A 21,352-nucleotide genomic window follows, 5' to 3' on the forward strand; every position below is an offset into this window, starting at 1 on the left:
CTCCCATTCGGTCTGCTTTTTGACTTTTATAGTCTCTATGGTTATCATGGACAATCTCTGGCTTATTCTACTCTTTTTATTTAACCATTTACTGTATGTCTGTATCCTTTTATACACCTCTATCATTTCTATATCCATACAAAACACACATAGAGTGATTGTATTCATGTATGTGCTGCATGGATTACCCTGGGCTTTTGTGAGTGTGGTTGTTTGTGTGTCTGTGAGTGAATGCAGGTAGGATTATGGAGCACTGATCATCTCTCAGCTCTCAGAAAAATGAGTACCCACTCAAAGCTAACACACACACACACACACACACACACACACACACACACACACACACACACACACACACACACACACACACACACACACACACACACACACACACACACACACACACACACACACACACACACACACACACACACACACGACTTAGCAGTTATCAGCTGCAAAGACCCGCTATAATTAGTGAGACAGCATCTTTATCTCGCTCTCTCTATTGCGTGGCGTGTGTGCGTACTGTGTGTGTGTGTGTGTGTGTGTGCTCACTAATTGCTCAGGTTTGTTGAGAGTCATTAGTAAATAATTAATTGTATTAGGCAGCTGTAGCCTGAGGTTAGGGACAGTTTACTTACCTGCTTTCTCTCCCTTTCCCTTCTCCTTTTATCTTTTATTTCACGGTCTTCTTTCTCTGCTTTTCTTCTGTTGTTGTATGTTGGTGTGTGTGTGTGTCTATTCTAAGCAGTAAAGGTCACTTACAGATGCACAGCGTGGGTCTGATGCCTCCCCCACATTACATGCTCCACACACACACACACACACACACACACACACACACACACACACACACACACACACACACACACACACACACACACACACACACACACACACACACACACACACACACACACACACACACACACACACACACACACACACACACACACACACACACACACACACACTGTGTAATTATGTCGGTGTCAGGGAACAATGTGTGAGGGTGAGGAGACGGTAGTATCACTCTCTAATTGTAGTGTAGAATATATCTATACATATCATTTCTGTGGCAACTCATAAACTATGATGTATAGGTTAAGCTGCCCAGCAGTATACACAGTACTTAAAATTAGCTCAAACTTACCAGCTGCAGTGATGAACACATGAATGCATAAATAATATAATATCGTATTCTGCAATGAATTATCACGAGTATGTTAACTTTTTGGAATGTAGGACTTTTGGAGCAAATGGCGAGCTAAACACAGCCCTGATTCAGTAACGCCAAACCACCTTGCTAGAAATGTTAGATGCCATATAAAAAGTCATCCTGGATGCAAACGGTGCATATTTCATGAGCAAGTGAGAGCAGATTCACATTATTCTCACGTAGTCCCCCTCCTCCAGCTCTCTCTCTGATCCCGTCTCCGTGAAGTCATAAACAAAAACGGACATGTCTTTTTCCTCAATTTGCATCTGCTAACATACATTTGCATCTATTAGTGTCTTTCCATTGACTCGGTGGGCATTTGCTCTGCCTAAAGTTTGCATCACATTCAATCTGACCACACCTTTGTTCACTCCCAGTCCTCAAAGCAGACCGTCCATAGTCCCGATACACTTGGCAAACAAATGCAACATGAATCACACAATCCAGTCTGTGTCCTGTTGTGGGTTTGAATCAATCTCTCTTTGTTTGGCTCTACCTCTTTCCTAACACAAATGCAGTACCAATTGGTGTGTGTGTGTGTGTGTGTGTGTGTGTGTGTGTGTGTGTGTGTGTGTGTGTGTGTGTGTGTGTGTGTGTGTGTGTGTGTGTGTGTGTGTGTGTGTGTGTGTGTGTGTGTGTGTGTGTGTGTGTGTGTGTGTGTGTGTGTGTGTGTGTGTGTGTGTGTGTGTGTGTGTGTGTGTGTGTGTGTGTGTGTGTGTGTGTGTGTGTGTGTGTGTGTGTGTGTGTGTGTGTGTGTGTGTGTGTGCGTGACAGTTATTGACAGTTCATTTAGAGAGTGCAGTGTGTGTATTCAGGCACTAATGTCTCCCATGGGGGCTTGCATTGACGAACTGGAGCATTGCCTTTCCATTACACTCCTGTCTTCTTCTTGTTGATACTTTAGTGAGGCAAGTACAACATGCGGCTAATTATAAATCGGTATCCAGTTTGAAGGATGTCTTTTAAATCCGCCTCATGTGTATAACATGAAATACATCGCCCCCCGGTGAATGTCCAAAGCCTTTATGTAGAAATCAGCGGTCGTTTATGTGAATAAATGAGACTACTAAGCACCATCAGGCGAACATTAGCTGCCTTTCGCCTAGCCAAGGAGTCATGTGACCGTGATGTCGTTTATTTATAGCCTATTTGCCTACAACCATAATGTCCGCTTTATACTTCTGGAGATTAACTTTAACTATCATAAAAGTGCTTTTAATATTTGGAGATTATCCTGCTGAACAAAACGCGAACCTATACACGTTTTATTCTCTGCAATATTAATCATTTAATCCCACTTTAAGTTCGGCCTACAAAAATACGTCATCGCTGCACTACTCTGTACTCTCTCACTACCTCACTGGCTGTTCCCGGCTTTTATCTCGTTTTTCCAAAGCATCCTTTTTTGTATCTGTGTGTGTGTGTGTGCATGTAAGGGCGTGTTACGTTCTGTTTTTGAGTTGACACTGACTCCACTATGACTCTTCGTAGTCGGCTCACAAACAATAAGCTGTCCTCTACCTCTCTCTATTCCACTTATAGAAATAGTGGGTTTTCTGAGTGGGAGTTTTGGAAGAGATACTCTGCTGACTCTGCTTGACACACAGAATGAGAAATAGAGCCTGGTAGTAAAGTACAGTACAACGTCAAATCTGTATTAATGGTCCTGTGAGTTTTGCCTGTTTATTATTATAGATATTTCAAGAAGAACAAATCCACACTGAGCTGAAAAACATTTTAGACTGCAAAACAATTAAAAAACGACATACCGGCTTTGGGTAGCATAACTGTCTTTTCACCTAATAGTGTCTCTTAAAAATGATGTCAGTTTTAAACTAACATGTATGACGTAAATAACAACAGTTTGTGGTAGCCAACTTTCATTCATATTTTCATCAGATTTCTTTATAATAATGTTATATATCCTCTGTATTTGACACTCCCTCCCTCTTTTGTTATCATTGATGGCCCTTTTTTTGACTTAGCAGAAGCATATTGAAAGCGTACACTAACATTGTATCGCCATAATCAAGGGGAACACACTAGCTATGTACGAATGACAATGCAAGCCTTGAATCTTGAATGATCTCGTGGATTTCTTGATTTCTCGGTCTTTTGGAATGCTGCTTTATTTAGAAAATGTGTATCTGAATTTGAAAGAAACGTGTGAGCGACTGAGTGAAATAGTAGGTGGATGGAGGGATGGAGATGTGAACAGAGAGGTGGTTGAGGAGGGGAAGGAGAGAAAGCAGGACAGAGTGAAATTGTGAAGGAGAGATGAGGAGGATGAGGAGAGAAGCCAAGGCCTTTGGGCAAAGCCAAGACCGCCTACAGATGCTCTCTCCCTCCTTCCCTCCATCCCTCCTTTCCTCTCTTCTCACAGTTATCCCTTTTCCTCTCTCTTAGCATGTCCTCTCTCTCTCTCTTTCTTTCACACTCCTCCCTTCCTCTCTAATCTGACTTTCCCTCCTCTCACTCTTTCTCTCTCTCCTCTTCATCCACCCCCAGAGGAAAAATAAAATAGGCCAATGGAGGAGTGAAGTGAAGGGCAGGCACACACACCCACATGCAGACCTTCACCCCATCCAGTGAAGGACACCATCAAATATGCTCCGTCCTAAAGTCCAACATCCACACGGAAATAGATAGATTTGTTTATCCTTTATTGATAATTAAATCATTTCTCAGTGGATTGGTCCATGGTTTTTGTCTTGCCATGCCAGGGAAGCTGAGAGAAAGGCAGAGACGTGGTCTGAGTGCTAATTCTCAAGTACTAATTCTGAGCAGGTTTTTGAGTCTGGAGTGCAGTTCACACTCTAGAAAACAATGTGTGCTCAAAAGGTGCTACACAATTAAGCAAAATTGTATTTAAATCCCAAAATGGAATGGGGCAATATCCAAATCACATCATATTTAGTAGGGATGTAACGATATATCGAATATCGCGATATCGCGGTAAATAAATGTCTCAATACCGTCGTGAGACTGACAAAATCTACCGCGATTTAAAAAAAATAAAAATGTAAACCTTTATTCAACCAGATGGTCCCATTGAGATCATCGATCTCTTTTTCAAGGGAGACCTGTCCAACATGGCAGCAAGTAGGTTACAACACGAACATAAAACAACAGATAACACAAAAGGACATCGTATTTTCAGGGCTACATGTACACACCTAGAGACATTGACAAGTACCAACAGTATATTTACATCTCGCCCTGTCATTAAGCCTCACCATCTTGGCTACAACTGTATTGTTTTTGAAGTGGTGGAGAGACAATGCACAGTTTGACCCATGGCCAAAGCATATCTCTCTGTCCCAGCAACATCAGTACCAAGCAAGAGAGTTTTTTCCACAGCAGGGGATTTTGTAAACGCCCAAACATCCCAGCTTCCACCTGGAAATGTGGACATGCTCATATTCCTAAAAGATAACCTTGATGATGCTGAGTGAGTGAGTTAGAGTTGAGTTACTTGAAAAACTAAAGTGAAACTTGATTTATTCTATTGCAGGGTCTGATTATTATATTGTTGACACTTTAAAATACTACTATCCTACTAAAATGCTGTACAAAGGAGATTTATTATTTAATAAAGAAAAAAAATCAAGTAAAAAAAAAATATCGCGATAAATATCATACCGTGGACTTTTTATCACGATATTATCGTACCGTGAGTTGTTGGTATCGTTACATCCCTAATATTTAGTAAAGGAAAAATGTCATTCTGCTACGTTGGGCCATATGGAACAAGTTGTGCAACCAATATGCAGGACTCGTTAACAAATCGTTGCTTATTTTAACACTAGTAACAACATGATTGTTATTTGGAGTCCAATATTCCCTGTCTTTATTGTGTATGTGACTGTTAATCTGCTAAAGGCTCCACTTTGCTCACTGGCTAGTCCTGAAATGACCGACAGACTGACATTGTCATCCCTAGAGGCTGCTGACAGTGTGGCTAAAATAAGTCCTGATGCATCCTAAAAAACAACAGTGGTGAAAACAGAACAGGAACACACAAACAACTATTCATCTGTAGCTTGATTATGAAGGTTTACTGGCAATAATGTGCTGGTGGTGCACACTAACTGGGAAAAGAAATATACTACTTTATGAAAATGAGTATTTTTGTTAATGGGGCGAAATCTGCGAGCTAGTTCAGGCAGTCAACTCGAGCACTTATGCTGCATTCATACATAACGCCCCTTGCCACTCTACAACCAACCAAACAGAGCCTCCTTAATATGCCACTCTATTTAACCTGCCAGATCTCTCTCCATGCATTGCTTGCTGCTGCTATCGCTGCAGCTACCTCCACGTCGCTGCTGCTCGCCTGCCCCACCACCACCCCAGCTTCCACCTGTAGTTAATTAATCATCACTCATCGTGCTATGTATATCTGTGGGGTGATGAGGCCCGAGCCTAGACGCCAAACTCAACTATATGCTGCTTCTAATAAACATATTAAAGAAACACGTGAGTGGTCTGACTGAAGTGTCTCTAATTTGAGAGGATAAGTGCACAGAAAATGTAGAAGGTTATACTGCCATGCGTGTTATTGGGAGAGAGAAGGCTTATAAATAGAGGGAGGAAGGTCAGAGGGAAAGAGTCAGGCTTCCTGTATCCAGCCTCGCAACCGGAAACATACATACACACACACACACACACACACAACAAAATACAATGTAGGGGATTTATAGGTTCGAGAGCTTAAAATTCATTATTGTATAATATTCAGTTCGACTTCCTGCTTCTTTGTCTTAAACTCTTCTGTCTAAGGATGTAACTAGTGACTGATTTCAGCATATATGAATCCATTTAACTCTATAAAAGGTTTGGGGATTGTTAAACATGTTAGTCATTGCTTGTTTTGTAACTTAATGATCAATTGTTTTTTTTATTACCTGTCGATTAATCAATAGATGTTTATCATTTCGGTTTTTCTACTGTTTAATTCTCTGTACTGGAATCTGCTATTTCAACATATACACCTCTTTTTCTGTGTGTGTGTGTGCGTGTGTGTGTGTGTGTGGTGATCTAATAAGAGTTGATCGTGTACCCGACTGCAGCTGCTCTCACACACCCACTCCCTTTCAGAGTCACAGAGAAGCTTATAATTTAACATATTATACTTATTAAAAGTAGACAGAAGAACCCAGTGCTGCTACAGTGTATAGAACATGTAGTTCATTACAGTAACCAACAACTAGCTATAGTTAATGAAAGCATTAATAAACACATACATGGACCAAACTATTGAAGTATTTAACCTACACAATGCGAGATTGCTTCACATTTGCAAATAAACATTAATTTGTCTGTGGCTTAGTGTTGTTTATTAACATGTGATCACTTATCAACCCATCTATTTACTAAATTACAAACAATGTGACACATCAAACAACATCTAGGATGTCTCATGAGGCTGTGACAGAAAGACTACCCTGTCGGAAATGATTTGATCTAGTTTGACCGTCGACCGTGTGCTCCATCATGATCCTGATTCCACAAATGTCTCCTGCCCCTCTGCACAACCACTTCTGTAAACCATGCGGCTGTTGGGTATTGCAATATTCAACTATTACTCCTGAGGGGACATTATTCTAATTTATTACAGTTCATATTTGCAGCATATTCTGTTTCAGTTTTCCCAGTTTACGGCCAGTTCTGTTCAGTGTACACAATCCAACTAGTCAACAGATTGAAGGCTGTGGTGTAGATGCATGCCATAAAGAAAAGCCCACAGTTAATAAACATTATAACAGGCTGTTAGACATGCAGACATATCCTATTAGGACATAATGGGGGGGATTTATGTTTATCTGAGTATACAACGCTGCCTTTTCGACAGCAATAGTTGTGGCATATTCATTTCCATTAGCAAAAACAGCTTAGTAGTACTATTGTCTAATATTTTTACAAGAAAACATTTTGTGCATGAGTACAGAATGTGCATGTTTTTTGCTTTCATGGCCAACAGGTGCATCGAGTGTTATATTTCATAGACTATCAGTGAGATTTTGCAGAGAGAACAGCTGCGTGAAATCCTCTAAGCTGGTGGCTGATTGTCATCTACAGACTAAAAGCACAACTTTAGCTTTTTAGTATAAAACGTCTAATCACACACACACACACACACACACACACACACACACACACACACACACACACACACACACACACACACACACACACACACACACACACACACACACACACACACACACACACACACACACACACACACACACACACACACACACACACACACACACACACACACACACTTTAAAGAGGTTTGTTAAGGTACTGTACAGACAGACAGGGAGGAAGACGGACACACACGGAGAGGAGTGCTGTACGCTCAGATAAAAACTGGGAAGGAAGTCTGAGTAGTGTTGCCATGACAACCACACCCTTTACACCCGTCCCCCCTACACGCATGTACACACATTGACTAGTCAACAGCAGAGATATGAGAAATGTTTGTGTGATTATTGTAGCAGTTTTGCTCTAATTGAGGTTAAATTACCACAGAAGAAGAAGTAAAAAAGCCCCGTCTCTACTGTATAGTTGATGTTTGTGTATGTGTATTTTTGTGTTGATTTCTTCCTGCTATTGTGTGCCTTCACATTCCTGTCTGTGTTTGTCTGTGTTTGTGTGTGTGTGTGTTTGTGTGTGCTACTGGGTCAGACCCAAGCTAAATTTAGTGTTGTATAAAACAGCCGTGGTTAAAGCATTGATTACTTCTGCTTGAATAGTTTTTCGACTTTGTTTTTGCCTGTGTTCCTGTTAATCTAACACAGAGAGCAGCCTATTGGTTTTCTAGTGTGCTAAATTGTTGCTGAACATTTAAAACTAAATCAGTTAACTGGAAAACAATTATTTGGGTTTAAACATCCGTTTACAAAGTCAATTATTACCATTGAACGCCTGAACATACATTTATAATACTATAAGACAGGATATTACAGCTTTATCACAGCATAAATTACTTTATCTTCCACCTCCACAAAAGAAAAAGGACACAATCTACATTACAAAACATTCTATCAGGAACTTGTGCTTACATGAGTTTCATTGGCTAACGCTGTGTGTTGCCGCATGCACTTGCAAAACTTGCTTTTGTTGGTCTGCACACAGCCTTACAACCTGTTTACACAAGCCAGGTTTCCATCCAAATATGTCACAGATTTTCACCAGCATTGTTTTACATCTATACACTTTGCTTTTTAGGAATAAGTGTGTGTGAATGTTGCTGTTTGTGACTTTACAAATGACAACCATGATCATGAGATGCTGAAGCCCCTCCCTCTCCTGTCTCTTTAAGTCTGTGGCCCTTTCTCATTTGTCTAACTCCCCTCCTCGACTCCCATCCTCAAGACTTAGTCCCGCCCTCAGAAGATGCGAGCAGAGGAGCCAAGGAGGGGAACCGAGGAGAGAGGAGGGGAAGCAGCAGGCGGTTAGAGAAATGAGAACTCCTCTCCTCTGAGCGGTCATTTTAAAGAGACGTCCATTAATGATGACAGAAGGCACAGCAGCCTCTGTCTGATGGACAGATGTGTTCATGATGACTTATATATTTACTTTGATTCATTCACAGTGCGGTATAATGAGACAATAACAGGCTACAGATGCGGACACACACACACACACACACACACACACACACACACACACACACACACACACACACACACACACACACACACACACACACACACACACACACACACACACACACACACACACATATATATTTATATAAATATATACAATTTCAGAATCAAACAGAGCACTCTCATAATAACCCTCTCCCCTCTCTGGTCGCTACAATGAGGAAAATAAATTACGGGCCAAAAGTTTTATTTACAAGTATTAAAAGTAAGCAGAGGACACCAAACCAACTGAGACCTGTCTGTCCGCTGCACCTACGCACTGTACAACACACACACCTACACCACACACACACACGCACCTACAGCTCCTAAATAAAGCATAATCAGGCTACAGCCGTTGTGTATTTTATTGTGAAGCACTAAATGGTCTTAGAAAAATATCGACTCTTTGTTTGTAGATATCTACTAAAATAAGCAATTAAAGAGAGTAGGCCTGTTATAGAGTGATATATATTATACACACTGCTCTGCTTTCTGCACGGACCTCACAGCTGTTCTCTCTGGAAACATCGCGTCGCGATGAAAGCAGTTAATAAAATAATATCCAGGGGATGCATGCAGAGCTGTCATTGGCTGAGATAAGTCTGGCCGTGCATCACGACTCTTTGAAACATCTCTGTTCCCGGAAATGCATCCACGAAGGAGCCGTGGAGGACCGTGGAGGACCCATCAGTGTATCCTCGGTTATAGCTCCTCCAGAGAGCCTCCTCGAGCCTCGGTCCTCGAAGTGCATTTAGAGAAATGAGATGTCCTTCAACATGGCGCGCTCAAATTCATTTCCGGGTCACTACCGGAGGACCGAGGAGTCGAGGAGGGGGAATTAGTGAAATGAGAAAGGGCCTGTGAGAGTTTTTGTTATTTATTTTGCATGTCGTGCTCCACCTCTATCCATCACACCCCATTACCTGAGGCACAGAGACCTGCAGAGCTTATACTCAGTCTCATGTCTCTCTGCACACGCACACTCTGGACATGCTGTGTCACCAGCGGCAACTTGGAAGCCTTTTTCACTGACCCACATAAAGAGAGAATGAGAGAAGATGGAGAAATTGTGTTGAGATAAAAAAAGAGGAAGATTGAAAGGATAAAGAAGTGGAGCAAGAAGAAGAAGAATAGAGCGATCTTTGTGAGATTGCGCTGAAGGACAGACGGCTCCCTGTCAGTAACCCAAGTGTCCTTAACTGTCATCTGTAATGTTTGAGCTCCATGCTAATGATGCTCGAACATCTGTGTACACATTAAGACTAAGGCTGCCATCTGTAACTTCAAACTGCAGCTCACACATCAGCTTGTGTCGGGGTTTTTGGAAGTTGTTTCAACTCGCTAGTGAAAAATCAACTCTCTTCTGATGTTACTGGCATTGTCACCATGGAGACAGTGGTGCACAAAGACTTCAGATCCTTCACTTAAGTAAAAGTACCAATACATTCATGTCAAAAACACTGCATTACATTGAAACTTCACTTCAGTAAGAGGACAGAAGCATTATCAGCAACATGTACTTAAAGTAACAAAAGTAAAATCACGTATTCTGAGGAAACATGCCTCCCTAATGGATATTAATATATATTTGGCATGTTTATATTGTTAATATTATTGCCTCAATTACAGTTTTACTCTACGAAGGTATCACACTTTCCCTTAAATGTGTATCCATTTTATCAACAGCTCTATATTATTCTATTTTTATACCCAAGAAGACATTTAAATCCTTTCAAATGTCGTTTTATCTCAGCACTGTCAAAAATAAAATTCTCCATCAGCTTAAAAAGGCAAAACATGTGGTCTTCTCGGCCTTTAAATCCCCATATCAGTCTCTGTGCTGCACACACATTCAGTGTGTGTGTGTGTGTGTGTGTGTGTGTGTGTGTGTGTGTGTGTGAGATCATAAGCTCATACGCTCATACTTGTGTGCTTGTGTTTCTCAGGTTGCCTTTGCCAGGTTGTCTTTTACGTAATGTCCCAAAAATAGAGCAGCTTCACCTGTAGAGATGAAGGGGGAAAGGAGACATACGGTACGTCCACACGGCAGCGTGCGTTGAAGCTTGCCGGTGGGCGTGTCTGGCGTGTGACCAACAACCAATCACATTAATCTCCCGCCCTGGACACACAAGCACGCGGTTTGATTGGCTAGAGCTTGTACTGGCATATGATTTTATTGGTTGGCGCTTCTGTCGACGCTTGAAAAGTTGAACTTTTCTCAACTTTCGAAGCGAGCAACGGAGGCAAAGCGACGGAACCGCAATGCAGTTCGGCACCCCATTCAAAGTGAATGGGAAGCGTCTCCGTTGAAGCAACGCACGCTGCCGTGTGGACAGGCCGATAGAGAAGGGGACAGAAAGGGACACCTATCTGTGAACAGATGGAGGTGCATTTGTAAAATTGAAGTTCATAATAGTAAGATGTGGAAAACAGAAATAAGCTCATAGAAAGCAGGTGATTAAGTTAAGTTAAGGAAAATACAACATGTGAAAGCTTAGAAGCGGCAAATGTGTTATAATTGGTAACCTTTTAAAATGACTAATTCTTGACTTTAAAACAGATAAAGTGAAATATATATATTGAAGTGCAATCCAAAAATACAATACTAAAATAAGAATAATGGCCTTGACTGGAGTGCAATTGGTTATTTTGGTTAAAATGTCCTTATCATAATCTTAAAGTTATCAATTGTAACCCTGATATAATGCCCAAATGTCACCCTTTATTTATATGATTGCTTTATGATGTTTTCTTGACCTTTTTATCAGATAGACAGGAGAGAGTGTATGACAGCGGTGAGATGTAGTGGATCCAGCATCATAGTTTGATGGACATCACTTCTCCTCTTTATTGTTAAAAAAAAAAAGCAACATCCATTCATATCCGATTACCTAAACCTCGTCTCTGCTTTGGCCTGATCACCCTGAGCATTCTCGCGAGTTAAATCGACACCCTGTACTACGTAAATTCAACCTTTACCCGAATCACTCACACACTCACACACACACACACACAGCTCATGTGTCGGTGTCAGGTCTCCATTGCCTGTCACGCTGATTGGCAGAAATACCTGCCCCTGCTGTGGGAGAATAACTGTTGGTCCGGGAGACTAAGGTTGTTAGCGAGCGAATAAGTGAGAGAAGTTTGAAAACAATAATGATACATTTCGGAGCAGGGGAGCAGCGAGGGAGGAGGGGGAGGGTGAAGAAAGTGCGCTGGTTTCACCGCCTACTTGGTTACAGGTGAGCGATAAGAGCGGCTGCTGCGGTGTTAACCTGTGACATTCTGCCTGTCACCGTATCTCTGGTAACATTGCGTGTTCCTGCTTTATTAGCCAGGAGGGAATGATCAAGATGCTTCTTCATGTGACCCTTTCTAAATATCAGGCTGAATATTAATCGCTGCTTTAGTTGCTTTATACTTTATACGTCAGGATGTTGTGCAGGTGTTGAAATGCGCTTGGAGCTGAATACATGTTTTTAAATGAGTGCAAATGAGTACAGGTATGTTCTGAACAGTTGGCAGTCCTTTTTTGGTACTCACACCAAAACTGAAGGTCACCTTTAAACAAACCAATTGCAACTCTTAATTTGTATTCGTGTCGTGTCAGAACGTGTGTGGACACTTTATTTGATCAATAATTAAGATGAAGGCTTACAACAAACTTCATAAACATCCAACTGTTCAGATATAATTGATAGATGTTTGTGTTTGCTAACTGACATCGCCCCTTGATAGACAAAACAAATACTTTTTTTTGTTTATTTTTCAGATGTTCAGTTGTTATTGCTTACAGTAGCACGACCAGCATTCTGTTGAAATTGGTAAATGATCGTTTTTAGAACATTATCATTTCTTTACACTGAAAGGTTGTCTTAAAGCTCATAATGATGTGCGTATACTTATGTGTTTAAAACTCCATCACTTAAAATGTCTTAGTCACGTAAAGTTATAACCAGCGAAAAACACGCATTTCCCACTCAGTGCATTCAACCAAACAATGCTTAAGAAAGCACAAAAGTTCAACTTCTGTTCTGCTGATTTTTAATTTAAAATGTCCCTCGATCAAACACGTTCCTGCCCATAGAAACCGGTTTGACACTAAAACCACACTGGTGCAGTTGTGTCTTTCGTCAACCAACTTCTTCCCACATATAATCACAACATCCTCTGCTCCACCAGTCAGAAGATGTTAAATCTGATTCCTCCCACTTGCAGCTGCCTTTCTCATTTGTGCGGCTCTTTGCTTTTTGTTCTTTCTTTATCATTAATCATGGGCGGTGTTGCCTAGCTGTGGCGCGGCACGCTGAGCAAATAGAAACGGGTTAAATGAGCGGAGAGAAGATCGCACCAGTGTGGGCTTGTTACTCACCGCGAGACGCTTTGTTTCTTTCCATCTTAATCACCTGAATACATAAACAGTTCCTACTGTAGTAACTTGTGACCCCCCCTCCGTGGTTACACAGGACCTGTATTCAGGAAACAGTGGAGGAATTACACAGATTACATCATGCGGAGTGTGTAGGCTGGGAAATGAAGACGTTATATATTCAGCATGTGTGTGTTTGCCTGTGTGTGTGTGAGGTGTGTCGACATACACACCGTCATCACACATTCGGTGATGTGGCTCGTGTCCAAGTAACTGCATTTACACTTGACTGGAAAAGTTTCTGAAACACACATTTACACACACGGAGAGCAGATTCTCCACCAATATAATTACTGAGCTGCCGACGCTCCCGCTGTGCCGTCGCCATGGCAACGCTGAAAACCCACCACTACTGGGAGAGGAGGAGGAAGAGGAGACAAGGGGGAAGATGAGAGAGGAAGAGCAGAGGAGAAGCAAAGCTAAAAGAGGGAGATTGGAGGTGTAGGATGGTGATGTAGAAGACAAGAAGGAGACGAAAGCAGAGGAGGAGGAAGAGAGTAGGAGGAAGAGGAGACGAGGTGCATGATGAGAAAGTAAGAGGAGTAAATAAATAGAGAGAAAATAGGAAATAAAGAAGACGATAGCGGAGGAGGAGGAGGAGGAGGAGGAAGAAGAACAGGAGGGAAGACGAGGGGGGGTTGAGAAAGAAAGGGCAGAGGAGAGGAGGAGGATAATGGAAGAGGAGGAAGATTAGTTCCAGAGACAGTAAAGGGAAAAGGGACAGATAAAGAGAGGGAGGAAGAGAGAGAGAGAAAGAAAGAAAGCGAGGAGGGAGTAGGTGGTGTGTGAACTCCACTATTCAGAGATCTAGTGAAGCTTTTCACCGCAGGCTTTGACTCCGTCTCGGTAGGAGTATGCACAGCGTCCAAACCAGAAAGGGCAAGTGCACATCAAGAACAACACTAACAAGTGGACTTTGGAGCTCTGTAGTGAGAGGTCATGCATTCTGTTGCTTAAACACACTTACCGGGCTTTTGAAAGTGACATACTGTATCGGGGTCCACGATTCATTTCAGGATGCGTAAACATATTTAAAAATGCAATAGTTGGACCCTCATGATTGATAGGTGAGTGGTTTCTAGATTGAAATCTCTATTTGAATTTCACTAGTGCTGTTTTGCACTTAAAAATATAGTACTTTTACCCCAATAAATGTAATTGGCAGTTATATCGGAAACATTGTAGTTTAAAAGTAACCTCTTATGCTCATTTAGAGGGTAGGAAACCTTAATACAGTGCAGATAACAGCTTATTGTAACACCTCGAGTTAAGGTGCTGACCTTTTGCATCTCTGATGAATCAGGCTTTTTTTAATTTGGTAACTGGCCTAATTTTCCATAGACGTCACAGACTCTCTGCATCCCCTTTCTCAGTCTTTCTGTTTTCTCTGCTTCCGGTAATTCACATTTTGTTTCATTTTCTATGCATGTAAGACGCACATTCTTTGAGACTGCTTTTTCTTTAACACGACAAAGAATTATCCAAAAAGAATGATGTGGTGGGTGCTTTGTTTTGTCATATCTGAATGCTTTCAAACAACAATAAGAAGTTTAGATTGATGTATTGCCTTTTGTGTGTGTGTGTGTGTGTGTGTGTGTGTGTGTGTGTGTGTGTGTGTGTGTGTGTGTGTGTGTGTGTGTGTGTGTGTGTGTGTGTGTGTGTGTGTGTGTGTGTGTGTGTGTGTGTGTGTGTGTGTGTGTGTGTGTGTGTGTGTGTGTGTGTGTGTGGTGTGTGTGTGGTGTGTGTGTGTGTGTGTGTGTGTGTGTGTGTGTGTGTGTGTGTGTGTGTGTGTGTGTGTGTGTGTGTGTGTGTGTGTGTGTGTGTACCGAGCTTTAATGCCTGTGATCCTGTCTGCTTTTAGAAGATTAGGACTCACTCAAATGTTGCTCCATGACCTCTAAAAAAGAGTGTCCGTGTCATTCACCTTTTAGCGGCGATTACGTCAAATACCGCTGGCTCTTTTTTTAGGAGCTCCTACTTACACACTCTGCCTGTGGGCAACACACAGGTACACACTTGTTTCACTATGAATACACAGTGTATTTATACATATCTGACGAGGAATAATCAGTTAAAAATAATCCTCAGCGCTCAGACAGGCTGTAAACAAACCCTCGGTTGTATTTTTGTTAAGTAGGTTGCGCTTCAACAATAGGATTCACAGTGCAGTGGTTAACCCTAACCCTAATGAACATAATAGAAACATGTGGAAGGTAACACATATCAGCTTTCAAGGTCAAGAAGAACAAACTAGTACACCACAATAGAAAACAATTTTGTTTGTGTTTCGACCCCCTTTTGTACAAGTGAGTATGATTAAGTGACGAGAGCTTTGGAAAAGTGGTATACGACTGTTTGTTTTGATCCACACTAAAACATCATTTCCAGTAATCCACTGTGTGCTCACAACAGGAAGGACACAAGGAACATGCTGAATCAGAACGTTTTCCGATCTGTTTAATTCCTGTTTAAATGTAGATTTTAAAGGTATATTCCATCAAAGATCACATGTACACTCTTGTCCAAAGTATATTCACCACGCAAGTACTGTACTTCGGTATATATATTTATTCAGCCCAGGAGTTTATCACTTTAACTTTCAGCATGTTTGCCCTATAATCTTCAGACTTACTGTAAACTTCACACATTCACCTTCTGCTTTTGGTTTTACTTCCAAAAAAGTGGTTTCAATAAAAACAGTGGGTTTATTAACAAGCCATCCTCTGACCTCGTCTCACTTCCCTTAATGGACTTGTTGATCGCAGTTTGTCATTCCTCTTGTCTCAGCGGTTATTATAAATGATCAAACCTAAAGGAAATACAAAAAAAAATACAAAATAAAATGCTGATTGTAAAAATAATAATTGCTGGCATCCTTCATTCCTCCCACCAACAATACACATTCATCACAATGACTTGTTATCATAAGATAAGATGTTTGTTTATGTGTGTGTGTACAGTATGTAGGGAGACGTGTGGCGCAGTGGATAGAGCGTTGGTGTTCGGATTAGGGGAGCACAGGTTCAAACCCCACTGCAGTCAACATGTCGTTGTGTCCATGGGCAAGACACTTCACCCCAAATTGCTCCTGTGGGGATTGCTCACAGTATTGAGTATGTAAGTGTGTGTGTGTGTGTGTGTGTGTGTGTGTGTGTGTGTGTGTGTGTGTGTGTGTGTGTGTGTGTGTGTGTGTGTGTGTGTGTGTGTGTGTGTGTGTGTGTGTGTGTGTGTGTGTGTGTGTGTGTGTGTGTGTGTGTGTGTGTGTGTGTTCCCCGGTTATAGGTAGCATATGTCCAGTCACCATACATCCTTTCAGTTTTTGCTGTCACCCACGCAATACTATTTATATCCCAAGAGTCGTGAGGGCAAGTACATGTAGCAATGTGTGTGTGTGTGTGTGTGTGTGTGTGTGTGTGTGTGTGTGTGTGTGTGTGTGTGTGTGTGTGTGTGTGTGTGTGTGTGTGTGTGTGTGTCAGGGCGTGTCATCAGGTTACAGTGTGTGTAAGTGGACTCCTCTTTGTCCTGTTGATACATTTAGACAGACGGCCACTGAAACTTTCAACAGGAGGGTCAGATACTCCTGTGCAACCTTTTCCACACACACACACACACACACACACACACACACACACACACACACACACACACACACACACACACACACACACACACACACACACACACACACACACACACACACACACACACACACACACACACACACACACACACACACACACACACACACACACACACACACACACACACACTCACACACACACTCATTTATTCCCCTAATGTCCAGTTAGCTATAGAAGTTATGCCTTCTTATCCGGGAAGTTTGAATTTTCCAAATGTGTAAAAGTGTGTAGAATATTATGGGGGGATAAATGCCATTATAAAAAGAACAGGGAAAAGTAAAAAATGTGATGTGAGGCTGATGTTTTAAAGACATGGAGAGAGAGATGACTGCTGACTCATCCTCTGTCAGATCCGTCTCCGTCACCCCAGAGTGATGCTGGCAGTCTCTGCTTCAAGCTGTTCCCACTACCAAATATCTGCAGCGGAACCCACCCAAATATGGGCTCATACTGTACCATGAATAATTAATACAAAATTATACCAGAAATCGGTGATTCAGCTTCTGTGTCAAAATCAAACCATGACAGCGCTGGTTTTTCGCACCTCTCTTTACAGCCTTTTCTTTCGATCGTTAATAAAGTATCTTCTTTGTTTTTTAGGAAAGCCATCTCCCGTTCAGGCCTCCAGCACCTTGGCCCCCCCCACCCCGCCCTGCCTCCCGCATCCAACGGGCCCAACAAAGAGCTGCGCACCGCCCTGGACTGGACTGTAAGACCTGCATTTATATCATCGAAAATGAATAATCATCATATTTGTCTTTGTATATTTGTCTTGATCAGGTTTATGTGTATTCTGTTCATATACTGTATGTTTGCTACATTTTACACGTGCAGACATGATATCAATACATGTTTTAATACTGCACAAAGTAGACCGTTGTCCCGGGCTCTGCTTGCCTTATTCTGCCGGGCTGAGTCACTGAATGACATTTGGTTTTTAACAGATTTTTTTGCAGATTGGTTTCAACAGCCGTATGTTCATGTGGAAAAGAAAAGCAGCAATTTGCTTTTGGGTTTTTGATTATTACTAGAAAATGTCCTGATAACTGAGCGTGGGAAAGTTTTACATGCCAGGGTGTGACTTTTTTGCTGGGTTTATTTTGCAGAAGTTAATAGGCTTCATTTGCATAACGCCTCACAAAGCTCCAGAGACGTTTTAAAACACTTTCTGAATTGAAATGAAAGGAATACCAAATGCTGAGGGAAATGCCCAGTTGATATGTAACGTTGTCTGACATAAGTAATGAAACTTAACAAATTAGACTACAATGGAGAACAAGGCATCGATAAATACAGTGAAGCTGTTTCACCTCACGAAGATGTGCACACATTCAAGCTTTTGTGTTCTTGAAGTCAAAAGCTGCTTCATTACAAGCAGTTTTCTAATATGCCTTGAATTTTGAGGAAATGACGTCAACCTTTAAGAAAATGTTCTAGTAAAACAACACAAAACATTTGTTTATTATCCTGCATATTTTTAGAAACCCCCTTCCATATTCAGTCACTTTTGTCTTTAATGATCACAATGTAAGAATCTGTTAGAACTGATGTAATGATAGTCTTTGCCGCTCTACTTTGTGTGCACTGGGCCCGAAGGATGAAAGCAAAGCTGCTATTTTTATCTGATTCAACAAAGAAAAGAATAACTGTGACGGAGGGAGGTTTTGACTTTACTTTTGAGCACACCGGCTCAGAAAAGAAAACAAACACTGCTTTAGCCACAGAAATAGCTTCCAAAATATGGCTATAATTGCATCATGTGTAATCAAGTTTAAAAACATGAATGTCTCTCTTTTGCTACGCTCTATGATACTGTGAAGTTGGGCACCTTATTGAATCGTACATGAATAATGAGTATTAAGGAAAACATTCTGGATTATTAATGAGCAGGTGTAAGCAGACAACCCCACATCTGAGATCCCCCAGTGGCGCTGTCTGCAGGGACACTTCCAACACGTCAGCACTGGCCTTTAGCTCTCGGCACGACACACTAATATATAATCATTGTGTGTTATCACTCATTATTGTGTTGATTTAACACAACTTGATGGGTTCATTTAGGGGCCTATTAGTGAAATGAAATGTTTCGTTTTTTTGTTACACTGACCTGCCATTGACAGATGTTTGATGTAATGTAGCAAGGCAATACTTATGGCTGTGAAATCAGAAAAATATAATGCAGCTTCCGCTCTTTACCCTCCTTTACAACCACATGTTGTCTCTAATCATCAATATTACATCTGCTTCAAATGTTGCAAGTAATTATATTGTACCTCACACAGTAACACCTTTTAACACAGTAATTATCGCATGATTTTGATCACCCCGTTGTCCCTAAATTACCCTCCTCACTATTTTCTAAAGGATTTTAACCCCAGAGATCAAGTCATTTAATCAGACTCTGTATTATTGATTTAATACGATAACAAACAGTTTCTTTTTACAAACCAACATAATGCCATATGCCACAAGATTAGGTAGCCCAATCATTGTGTAAAATAATATTAAAAAATGTACCCTTTGCCCTCCCCCTCCTGCACATATTTGTAATATTAAGACGGGTTTAACACTAACCCTATAATAATGTAAATCTTTTTTTAAACACAATGCCTAAGAAACACACACCTTCTGAAAGCTGTTCAATGAACCCAGTGACATCCTTTTACCACAACACACACTCACCCTGTCTATATGTACTGTGGGTAATGTGTATTTGTAAAGCGCTTTGAGCATCTGGAAAAGCGCTATGATAAATGTAAGGAATTATTATTATATGCGTCTACTGTAGGAGTATGTCTGCACTTGAATCAGCGGCTCCCGTAGCGCTTTGATAAGCACTTTAAATGAACATATACTGTTAAATTACCCTCCTCCTCAGCAGCGGTGATTATGTGCTTGACATACTTGTTGACCGTCGTTTCACTGCAGCGTTTTTATGTACATATGGCTGTAATTTAATGGGAACATCTTGAGCGATAGATAATGTGAGTTATTATATCATTATTGGCTCTCTCTGCAGGAGAACGCAGTGAACGGGGATCACCTGTGGATGGAGACGAGTTGTTCCGGAGAGCTCTGTTATCTCGGAGAGGACACCTGCCTACTTAAGACCGCAGTGAGTGATGGACACAATGACCACTTAGCGAGTAATTCAACAAAACTTGGAAAAAGCAGTGGCAGACACAAATAAGTCCTGTTAGACTTTTTATGTAGGGAGAAGAACTTTGATAATGAGAACATATTAGATAAAAAGATATAACTCATTGAGGTGACTTTCGATACACTTGTACAGAGTATTTTAAAATGTTCTCATGTTTTCATGAATGACGAAAGGTGGTCATGTTTACCTAACGATAAGATAACCTATACTCAAATCAAATATTCATATCGAATCAAATCCATATTATAATTTTGAATACATGGTTTTCCTATGTGCGCAATTTTTGTAATTTTCAAAAAGCACATGCATAAAAACATGCTCACTCACAGTTCTCGCACATATAGTCCCAGTGTTCAGGGAATGGAGCGTATTGTAAACTCGAGAGCAAATGACTCTTTAAGCGGTGGATATAACGTGTTTAAATTACAGGTATTATAAATCCAGCCACCTCCTACAAAGAAAAATAGCACTTTGATTCCAGTGCTGAGAAATAACCTTTTTATTATGGACAATCATATAATGAGATATCTGGACATTTCCACTGATGGTGTGTAATTAGAGTACAATGAGTGTAGGAGAGCATGGTGAGGCTGCTGCCAGTTAGATGCAGATGCAGCCAAATCCATTCACTATCATCTATATTGTCCCTTGTGTGTTTGCTTGGATACATATTCCATCAGCTCTTTCAGATACTTACAAGGAGTGAAAGAAGTGACCTCGGTTAGATTGCTTTGACAAGTCATGGGCGACATAATAGCTCTGACTCAGTCTCTGTCATTATGGAAGAACGCAGTATTTCAGATTCATGCTATAGAAAATGTTTCAGGAGTCATTTTAGAGTTGCCTTGCGAGCTTGTATGCATTTACCGTCAGGCGTACTGTCGGTCCAACCATTCTTGAACATTTGTGAAGCGTAAGCGACAGATCTGGCGAAGCTTGTTAATCCATCTGTTATCTATTGCTGTATTTTTAACAAAGCAATATTACGTTAAAATGGTGAAATGTCAAATCAATGATTGTGAGAGAAACAACCGAGGTGAAAACTTGATTGAAGCCAACTTCCATCCAAAGTGGGACATTACAGAGCTGAAGTGGCTGTTCCATAATTCAGTATTTAATTAACAGTGCATTCTCCTGCTACTGCCACCATTTTGAATAATCTGTATTAATCCTTGGTTTCATTTTTTCAAAAAAATGTCAAACCTTCCCAAATCCAGCTTCTCAAATGTAGAAATG

At 41.1% G+C, this 21,352-nt stretch overlaps 1 protein-coding gene across 7 annotated transcripts in view; it reads left to right on the forward strand.

The window, feature by feature from the left end:
• Positions 1–21,352, forward strand: part of dgki (diacylglycerol kinase, iota) — a 71,621-nt gene that overhangs the window by 11,816 nt on the left and 38,453 nt on the right. For all 7 annotated transcript variants that reach the window (XM_034112355.2, XM_034112353.2, XM_034112350.2 and 4 more), the window contains exons 2-3: positions 17,557–17,665; positions 19,976–20,071. In XM_034112355.2, coding sequence (XP_033968246.1) covers positions 17,557–17,665; positions 19,976–20,071 — 205 coding nt within the window. The remainder of the gene's footprint in view (positions 1–17,556; positions 17,666–19,975; positions 20,072–21,352) is intronic.

This window comes from Pseudochaenichthys georgianus, chromosome 23, assembly GCF_902827115.2.
Source record: "Pseudochaenichthys georgianus chromosome 23, fPseGeo1.2, whole genome shotgun sequence".
NCBI lineage: Eukaryota > Metazoa > Chordata > Actinopteri > Perciformes > Channichthyidae > Pseudochaenichthys > Pseudochaenichthys georgianus.